This window comes from Bidens hawaiensis, unplaced genomic scaffold, assembly GCF_021521415.1.
Source record: "Bidens hawaiensis isolate Kalapana, Puna unplaced genomic scaffold, B.hawaiensis_p1.1 tig00019074_1, whole genome shotgun sequence".
NCBI classification, from domain to species: domain Eukaryota; kingdom Viridiplantae; phylum Streptophyta; class Magnoliopsida; order Asterales; family Asteraceae; genus Bidens; species Bidens hawaiensis.
In genome coordinates this window covers 50,475-61,397 of record NW_027492894.1, presented here as the reverse complement: position 1 = coordinate 61,397, position 10,923 = coordinate 50,475, and the positions used below count along the sequence as shown (strand labels likewise).

Below are 10,923 nucleotides of genomic sequence, written 5' to 3'. Positions count from 1 at the left end.
AACTAATAAGAGCGAATCAATGTCCACGACCAAGCATGCATGCTTTGGTAAACACTTCCTTGTGAGCGTTTCGTTGAAGAAACTGAATCCAACACAAGTAAAACTTTTGTTGCCGATTACTTTGATCGAGGGAGTCGACCACATATATGATCGCTAAATTACTTGAACCCACTGTCCAGTCCTAGACCATGATGGCATCCAATAACACCGATAACAACAATGGTATTGTTTTTCGGTTTAAAGAAGGAAGCTCAACATGTTGGGTCATCTCTGTTATGAAAATATTTTGCAACGGAAGCGTGGATCTAAGGTTTATAAGTTTAAAGAATCAAAAATATTTTCAATGCTCCACATGTTTTTTCAAATTTATTAGAAAAAAAATCATAGGATGTTAAAAGAAAAAGAGAAGGAAAAAAGAAAAGACCTTTCATAAGAAGTGGTAGATCTAGTTGGAAGATGAACAAAGGATTCAAATGTCTCATTCTCATAGAGCATCCATACCAGGCAACATCAACACAAGCTACTCGTTTTTAGCACCTAGAACATACACTAAAGAACTTTCTTACAGGTGATTTGCAAGTAGAATAATAATAGAGCTTTTAGAATATATTCAAGACTATTCATAGTTTTTGATGCTTGAATTTTTCTTTTGTTGTTTCTCTCCCCCAAAAACATATACCCACTCCCATCTCTCTCCAAGCCAAAATTTGAATTTTTTGAGAATCATAAATGAACTTATTTAAAAACCAAACACATGTTTTGAACTAATTAATAGCTGGACAAGGGAACAGTATTATCAATTTGTCAAAAATGCAAAAGTTTATGTGCGTAAAATTATGGGAGATAAAAAACACAATTTTTGTAGCAAGTCATGATTGGGCCAATGTGACACATGACTTGACTCAAAACATTAGAATTCGTAGCTTTTACAAATTTTATTATTTTATAAAAGTCTTGCAAGTTTTATGAACATCAGCCCCGGCTATGGGGGTGGGCTATGAGAGCTCAAGCCTCATGCCCACTCCCTGTTAATTTTTTTAAAAAGAGATATATATATATATATATGGCCCATCACATTTGAAAGGCCCATCTCGCAAAAAAAAAACAATAATAGTTATAATTAGTGGATGCAATCAGACGAAATAAGTGAGCACCGCCACCGACCGCTTAAACCTAACCCCCAATTGCTGAACGCTGGCTTTCTTCTATTAGCGGCTTCGCCGGATTTCTTCTCTTCGCCGGCTAATTTCTTCGGCTCTGCTCTTCGCCATCGCCGAAGTCCGACACTCCGACTCAGTCTCCAACATAACCTTGTTAAATTATGCAGCTTTTACTCTTGCCGACCACACTTACACTTAAACCAAGTTAAACATATTATATGTTTAATGTGTTTTAAAATTTAGACTTTTAGATTTTTTGTCTTAAATCCTGAGTTTTCATTAATTAGTTAATAGTTATATTAATTGGTTGAAAAAAGATAAATCAGTTAATGTTTTTTTTTATGTTAACAAGTTAAAGGAATTAATTTTATGCTTTAAATACCATAGATTACATAGAGTTAGTGTAGGGATTTGCTTACAAAAATGGTAGAGGAGCATCACGATTCGTTTAAGTTTTTTAGCTAGATCATTTTGCTAAAAAAAAAAAACTTTTGTTTTTGGTTTATCGTTATAGAATTTGTCTAAATTATGTTAGAGTTTTTGAGTTTATATTTTAGGGTCTTTTGTTTTTTATGTCCCGGGCCTATTTTTTTTTTCTTTCAGAGACGGCCCTAATGAACTTAATAAAACATTATGCTATAGACATAAAAAAAATAATATGACATTTCAATAACATTAAAGTTGCAAGAAAATATATAATATATATGTCACACAAGATCGAAACATGCTGGTCTTGCAATAAACTATAGTATTTCATTTAGCAGTTTTACAGACTTGTCTTTCTTGGACTCTAAGTCTACCAAATCCTTTATTCCTTCAACACTTGGGGTTTCTTCAACCAATATTGACTAAACCTCTGTTTAGCATACTCTATGTAATTAAAATCAATATTACTAACATAACCCTGTTTAAAAAAATTCAAAAAAGAGGAATTCAAAATCCATCTTCAAACGTAACATGATTATTGAGCATATCAAAGAGTAAAAAGAAATTGAAGATCTATGTACCGAAATTATTCCCCATAATCCCCCATTAAGATGACTTGCCAGAGTGAACTTTTCAACTTCATCTATAAGCCGGTCTACTTCGGTATTACTCGATTGGTTTCCTATAAATATCATCAGTATAATGTTATAAAGTACACATATACAATACGTCTAATAGAACCTTCAAAATTAAACTTGACTTTAGATATAAAAAATAGGTAAAATTCGTAAATACCATTCGACTAACCTGTAGAGCTAAGATATGATCTCAAAAATCTTTTTCGTTCCTCCAAATCTTAAAATTTTCATAAATAATAATCACCATTATCCAAAATGCCCTTCACTGGTAACAAAAGTTAAGTTTGTAACAGGGGTGATCAACTGATCATGTGCATGTTAGATTATGGGCTAAGACCGAACCTATGACTAACAATGTTGTCAATAGTATAAAATGAGTAAGTTGGTTTATTACTTTGCCTTATAATTTACCTGGGTACTTGCTATAATCCAAAACATGAGGTGTATCAGTGTGATAATTTGCAGCCCATTCACAAAAGTGATATGCAAGATCATAAGCCACAAGATTGTAACAAGCGAACTCATAGTCCTGATATAATTAAAAAAGATATAAAATTGATCAATACCCATCATAAAACAACATAAAGCTTCAAGAGCAAAAAGGACCATAAATGGTATGATCTTACAATAGAAAAAATGAAAGATTTCGGTATAATTAACTTACAGTTAATGTGATGAATTTTGTTTTATCGTCGATCATAATATTTCCATATTGTAAATCATTGTGACAAAAACCAATGTGTTGTTGTGGTTTTGACAACTCGTATTCCAATGTATTGATTTCATTTTCTAATTCTTCAAGTCGAAATTTGTTCGCTTGTTCCTGAGAGCACAAGCTTCTAGCCTTGATCAACCACTTTCTGGAACCAAAACAAATCTTAAATCTCAAGAAAGATTATAGTTACTATCAAATTTTGTGATATATATTATACATAAACAAACACACCTTAATGTAGTCCAAAGAATGACGGTCTTGGAGCCAGGCATATTAAGGTCATGAAATTCCCTCACTTTCGCTGCAATAAGTGTGGATATTTCGGGATCACGAATATCGCAACTTGACAGGGTCTAAAAGCATTGAGAAAGAATTATATATTAAGCTCTTCTGAGTGTTTGCTGTGTTCAGTTCGTATGCGAACACCAGCCAGAAAGAAACTAATTATTTCAAAATTCAAGGTCAAACACCCCTAATAAATCAATAGGTATGATGTTTATACTTAGAACAAGAAATCATATCTTGAAAGATGAAGTCATATAGGCTTATAAACAAACCGAAAATTCATTGAACTCTTTAGCGTGAAGTATGTTCATGTTCGTCTACTTAACAAATTTGTTAGGATTCTAGATCTTTAATCTATGCTAATGAATACAATTCACAATCAATGAAACAGTAAACGGCAGATCTAGTTATTTGTATGAATTATATCACTTTAACTGAAATCATATTTGAACTATAATTCAATTAGTATATGAAAATAGACAAGCTGTGTAGCAGAATTCATTTGAGCTAATTAACAAGTTTCATATGGAAGAACATATATTAACTATAATCGAATTATTACAATCTATTGCTGTAACAACTCGGTTTACCACGTACTGATTCAAATCCGTTACTCGATCCGTTTTAAACTCGGGAAATTTTAACACCGAAAAGTATCGCGTTTATCGAGTAATTATTATATAATTATTATTTGTTTATTATATCTATTTATTATATTTAAAACTTTAGAAAATATTCATTTTTAACCCAAAAGTATACTTAAATCCTTACTTGTTTCCATCTAGATACTTCAGGGACTAAAATGCAATTTTCACATATTTCTTCTATAACCCACCACCCAAACCCGTAACCCATATTTCAGACCCATATACCCGTACCCGTGAACCCGTTTAGATTACTTGAACCTCAATTTTCGTCCTAGACTTGGAATTGAATTGTGTTTTTGATTCTTTTTGCCATTTTCGGCCTGATTGTTATAGTTAATTAGGAAAACAAGATCTCATATGATACGAATTGATTGAGAACCTAAACCACCGTGACCTAAAAATTTAATAATTAACTTAGGGTAGATTATAAAGCAATTCTTCACGTCTGCATATCTCTAGAACCAGCGCCTACTAAAGCCCATATTTAATTGGTTCATCATCGTCCCTATTTGCCTCGTTCTTCACCCTATCCCGTCGGCACTGTTTGACGCCAATTAACCCGTGTTAAATCATCGTTTGAGGTAATGAACTATATGATTGAGTTCGTCACAATGTGCCTTGCATAAGCCCTAATGTCAATTTATCAAACGTTTCATGGATTGAGCAATTGATAATCTAGGGTTCTTGATCTTGTTTCATGTTGCTTTATATAATCAATGTGTTCAAGTTGTTAACCAACTGGGAGTCTGTGTGTTAACCCATTGAACCGCCGTAGGTCACGGGTTCGAGTCCTGGTCATTGAAATTTTTGGTTATTTTTAGCTCTTTTATGTTTTAATTCATTTTAATGATATATAATATATTACAATTAATATTAAATAAACAATATTTTATTTAAACCGACATCATAATGTTAAAGTGTTTCGTGTCAAATAGTCTCGTTACAAGTTTTGGTGTTTTTGTGTGTGTGTGTGTATACACCTTTTTAATAATAAATCATCATTTTTTTTATTTAAAAACCGACACTAATAATGATGTTTTTCTCGTTGTAAATGTCTTTATAAATTCACTCCTATTTATTAGATATTATATATATATACATATATGTATATGCATATATGTATTATTATTTTATATATATATTTTATATAATGCATATACATCGAAATTCGTTAAGATTTCCAAAATATAAATTTTATGGTAATTATATAATTAAGCGTTTATCATTATAGAACATCGCAACTTATCTTTGTTCACACTAATTATTTGTAAGTTCGATTTAACCATAAACAATGATTTTTATAATTTAATAATAACAATAATCTTTAAAGATCAATCGTTCAATCCATAACGTACAAATTATAAATGTAACTCAATCCACATCGAAATCCTAAATTTATTACGCGTATTATATTCTTTATAATTCATTCCTTTATTTAATTAGGATTCTTGTCCGTAATTCTCGAAGAGCGTGATTTCCACTTGCTTTTCGTATTCGTTCCCGTTTGGCTTAGTCAATCAGGTGAGTTTATCATTCCCCTTTTTATACCCTGTTTTCAACCGTTTTGGGGACATATGCGTATGTAATCATAAAATTTTCATACTATATATATTCAAACAAATGCATACGTGTTGTTGTGAAGTGATTTAGTCAAACTTACGTGCTAATTGCTTACTTGTGTTATTATTCAATCAATCGTATGTTGGAATTACTATTCAATCAATCATATAGCGGGTGTTCCTGCTGGTGACCAATGCCCGATTCACTTGGCAACGGTCCACATACTTGTTTACGGTTTGATTTCATTATTGGCACTTATCACGTTATGCTTATTTTATTGTTGTGTCAAATTGGTGATATTCTCACTCAACTTTATGTTGACAAAAACCCCATTTTATACGCAAATGCAGGTTACTTGTATGGAAGATTGAAGCTTGGATATAGGATGAAAACAAGTTAAACTTTATTTGAAATCATATCTGTTATTTAAATTGGTTATTGTATTTGTAAACATGTGTGTTTATTTGAATTAAAATAATTAATTAGATATTATCACTTTTATATTATGATAGTATCTTCGAGCTATGAGCAATCGGATCACGCCCCGGCATTTCCGCCTTAGGTTGGGGTGTGACAATTGCGCCCCCTCAACCTTAGCTCATCATTCACTCTGATTTTCTTGTACAAGAGTATAACGATCAGGTGAGTGTTGTGATGTTAAATTTATTTGAAGGAGAGACTCCCTTCTTCATTATATACTAGTAGTAAACTACTGATGAGCTAAAGGGTGAAAGTAGCATATAAAAAAAAAACAGTTACAAACTACTGATGAATAAGTTACAAACAACTGACTAATGAGAATCCTATGCTAACTACTGATCTTTGCTTCCAACAACTGATGCTTGACCCATAAGTTGTTAGTCTTCAGTTATTAGGATATTCAATAGTTTGATCACCTGTTGTGTCTTCAATTCTTTTATATCAGCAGTTTGTATGATTAGATGTTTGGTGTAGTAGTTTACAAAAACTTCATAATGGAGAACAACTAATGCTTGTATAATTAGTTGTTTGGTGTTTGGTGGTTGGTCATCAGTTCATTGCAAGGTTTAACAAAATTACAAGTAAACATGACCATAACTTTTGTTCATTTACAAAACAAACGATCGAGCATTAACAAATGCCTCGTTCGTTCAGTTACATTCATGAATGAGCATTCGTTTATATTTGTTTGCTTATGTTTGATTATGTTTTTGTAGGAAGGCCTCTATTAGAAATATCTAGGGTTATGGATATTTCTTGTTTTGTTTTATTACTTAATTGGGTTCTAAAAATGAATTTCCTTTATTAATTTCGATACACTGAGTGAAAAATTGTGAGAAAAATGAGAGTTACTATGTGATAAGTTGATATCCCTAGTCAGTACTAACTTCATAGAAATTTTTATATATGATGAGAGAGTTGTAAGTTGTAACACCTGTAATTTTCGGTTTATATTAGTTAAAGTAAATACTTAATATTTTCAGAAACAGTTGAAATGTAACGGAAGTATGCCACTATGACCTAGAATCAGGAGTTTTGCAATTAACAACGGGCTTAAGTCGTAAGTAAACTTTGGCCGGTTAATGTTTGGATTGTGGCTAAGTTAGATTTGGAAATTTATGAAGTTAGGTTTAATAGTTAAAATGATTAAGAAATATTTGAATGAGTTTAACTAACTCAATGACTAGGACATGAGCCTCCCATATAAACCGACCCCATGGTGTAGTCAAAACTAGAGCCACGGGCCACACCTTTGATTGCCAGAGACAGTCGAGACAAAACACAACCGCTCACAACAATCACAATTCACAACATTGGCATGTGGCAATAGTGTATCGTGCAACACATTGGGACGGGGAATCTTGTTACGTAACAAATAATAAGGGATCTGAAATGTAGTTGTTGAAAAGTGTTGTGGTAATTGTGAACAAGTTCAATTGCACTTAAACAACCGTTGATGAATGAGAATGTTAGCTAATGATTATGAGATTAATCTCCTTCTATGCGATTTTTTCTTCTTCTCCATCTTTAGCTAGCTCTTGGATCTTCATCTTGTGTTTCCTTTTGTTCAACTGAGAGTCTGCCAACTCTTGGATCAACTTCTTATTTTGTTAGGAGGCCACATGCGACAAAGAAGCAAACATTCTTTTTTTTTTTTTGCAAAAGTGAATGCTTTCAAATAATTTTTAAAGCATAGACTCACCAGCATGAGTTGATATTTTTACGCAAGACTAAGTTATCAATGGTAGCAAAGGGAAAGGATGTAAGGTTAGGGCATCCGTTGGCTATTCAGAATAGAGAGTCGTGAAATTCCAATTGTTAAAATTAACTTAATTTAATTAGAATAGTAGTTTTAATTTTTATTGAGAGATGCAAGATTTAGATCCCTTTTTTTTGTATTTTATAGTCTTCCGATACGCTAGTTTGGTATCTATTCTGAGTATGAAATGAGGATATAGCCATATGTGGGGCTAGCCCACTTGATAAAGGTATGTGCCTTTTAGAAGGGATGTCCCAGGTTTAAACCTAAGTAAAGGCGTGTAATATTGGTGTAGAATAGGAATATGAATTTGACTGTTAAAAAAAATAAAATGAGTATATCCAACCAAACTCAAAACACTAGGAAACGGAGGTTGACAAGTTTAGAATTTTGTCTAAATAGTTGTTGATATATTATTTGTTTCCATAACTATTGCTTCCGAATAAGCTCTTAGTGATAGCGGAAGAGTTATTGGCCCGTGTCATTTCTATATAATAACTAAGATTAAAGATATATATACGTGCTTTTAGAGCCGATCAGTATCGTAGTTGCTACTTACACAGAAACAAAAATAAAATAATTTTACTATCGTTTCAGCTATCTTACTAGGTTCTTTTGCTATTGTATGTTTAATGTTTACATTTGAACCACAAATTTGAGTTTTTTTGTCTTTATTTACATAAGAGAATTAATATGGATGACGCATTGTTAATCATGCATGATGGTGAACCGGTGATTCAAGGATAGTGTTTTAAAGCTTGTTTTAGAATTTAATTTGGATATCTTACTTTCGTAGTTACTTTAACCCATTGCTATTTTGGGCGAAACAGATCTATTAATTCTTAGATTCCAGTTAGTAAGAGGGATCTTGAACTAAGAAATAGACTCTAGAAATTAAAAAAGGGTATATGCTGGATGTAGTTAGGAGAGTATTTTGACTTTATATTTTATTACGTTTATATTGATGTTGTTTGGGTTTGTTTGTTCATATTCTGATACTAGCTTTTGAACCCGTTTATTAAACGGGATTTGTTAAATAATAAAAATAAATAAGGTACGTTTTTTTGAAAGAAATGAACAAAATTAAAGGTAAGAAAATAAAATATATACTACAAATAGAAGTCTATAATCTTAAATTTAGAAATTAGAATGGGATGAACCATTACAAGTTTACAACAATGTACAACATTTGTTAAAATTGTTTTGACTCATTACCCATAGATAATTATAATGAATGAGATGAGATATTAGAAAATTACAAGAGAAATTATAACCCATTTGTCAAAATTGTTTTGATCAATGACTCATGTATATATAGGATAAATAAGATGAGGAATTAGAGAATTATAAAAGAAATTATAACCCTTTTGTCAAAAAATTTTTGACCCATGACACATAAATAGATAGGATGAATGAGATGAAAGATTATAAAGGAAATTATAACCCATTTAACAAAATTGTTTTACCCATAACCCATAGATATGTAGAATGAATAAGAAGAGATATTAGATCAAGAATGAATATGGGATTGTCATACATCCTCATTATTTTCTTTTATTAGTAAAATTAAAAGTTAGATTTGTTCATCTATACTTGTTTATATATGTTTTGAGTCTATTTTAGCTCGTGAACCGTTTTTATAACTTTAATGAACTAACATGAAAACATTCACTTTTTAATGTGCAAACACAAACAAGAAAGATCATTTGTTTAATTATTCGTGTCTGTTCGTTTGTCCGGCTGCTAAAATTAAACGAACAAACACAAGCATACCGCAATTTTCTTTCATTTCCTTTACATGCCTATCTTGTCATTAGTATGAGATATTAACGTATACCTTGGCATGGATGAACTCCTCAACTCTGCCTTCAGGAAATTGGGCAAGAAGGCACGGGCCATGGCCGTGGGACGAAATGAACTCAAAGGTGCGTATTTCCTCTCCACAGTCAAAGAAAATATCAGACACTCGACCATAAATTCTAACCAAGACCGTTCGCTCATCATCTTCGGTGGTGGTTTTTGGCCAAGTGATCTGATAAACAGCATTAGTCAATGCACTGCTTAGATGAACAGCTTTTAATTTGTTTGTATCAAACACATCTCCCCAATCGGAAGCAAGTGAACGCAGTAGTTCCGTTAATCCTTCGGGCTGTGTCCCTACAATGATTCCATTAATCTCCAAACTCATAACTGCAATTAACAGAATTGTTGCTTCTTCTTTTAATATTAGTAGTTGCAAAAGATGCAAATAAGATCACCTTGATATCAGTAACATAATTAAAAAAACAAATAAAAAAAACAAGAAAATATAACCAGAAACAGCAGAAGGTTGGTGAAAACTAAACGAAATGACGCCTTCTTTGATTTGATGAAACAAAGGGTGAAGCAAGAATATATATTTGATTTTTTTATCAAAACTTATGAAAGGACAGCACAATAATGTTTCCTTGACAAAAGTTTCAGTATTACTTCTATATGTTTATATTATATTACAGTGGTTTTGCAATTCAAAAAGGAGTAGCGGCGTAGCTTGTTGTCCGTTTGCCTTCTGTTTCAATGTAATCTAAACATTTGTAAAAAATATATATATTAGAATGATTATAACATCCTATTTTTCTAACAAAAGAGAATAATTATGTACACATGTAGAGGAGGGAACGTCCAAGACAAACTTTGAAGATAACGTGGTCTGGTTAAGAAAGCATAGTTTGACAAGAGTGAAGCAACATGACTCTTTAAAATTAAGGAGTGCAATGGCTTAACATAAAAGAAAGTCATTGTTAAAAATTAATAGAAATATAAATGTTTCTTTTGTATTTGATCAAATCAATTTTGTATTTAGAAATATATTGATTTACTATCTATACGCATGATCTTGCATTGCATTTTTTATAATTAAATAATAAGTGATTTAAGAGAAATAATATTCCTATTCATCGAAGTCCAATAAAATGGGCAACATCTCAATCGGAACATTTGACGTGTCACTCGAAGCCATCCGAAGTTCCGAACAAATAGAAGGCTGGACCGCGTTTTCTCCTTCACCACAAAATCGGAATATTCGTACGATGTCTAAATTTATTGTTAACGTAAGATATTTAGAAAATCTTGACAATAATGCCATTTATTATTATTATTGAAACATGATCAAATACATTTTATTCTTAACATGAGAACAGTAAGAACTAATTTGCTGTTATCATTTGGTTTATTTTTATAGGTATTTAATGTTATTTTTTGTTCATAATTGCTA

General features: G+C 31.7%; 1 protein-coding gene across 1 annotated transcript; it reads right to left on the bottom strand.

Annotated features, from left to right (window-relative positions):
• Positions 1-1,775: 1,775 nt before the first annotated feature.
• On the bottom strand, positions 1,776-9,858 carry LOC143557619 (putative choline kinase 2). Its single transcript, XM_077046656.1, has 7 exons — positions 9,508-9,858; positions 3,171-3,292; positions 2,889-3,084; positions 2,636-2,753; positions 2,394-2,441; positions 2,168-2,268; positions 1,776-2,064 (listed from the first exon to the last, which is right to left on the bottom strand). Exons 1-7 carry the CDS (start codon positions 9,856-9,858, stop codon positions 1,969-1,971), a joined length of 1,032 nt encoding a protein of 343 aa, XP_076902771.1. The 3' UTR covers positions 1,776-1,968.
• Between the last annotated feature and the right edge of the window lie 1,065 nt (positions 9,859-10,923).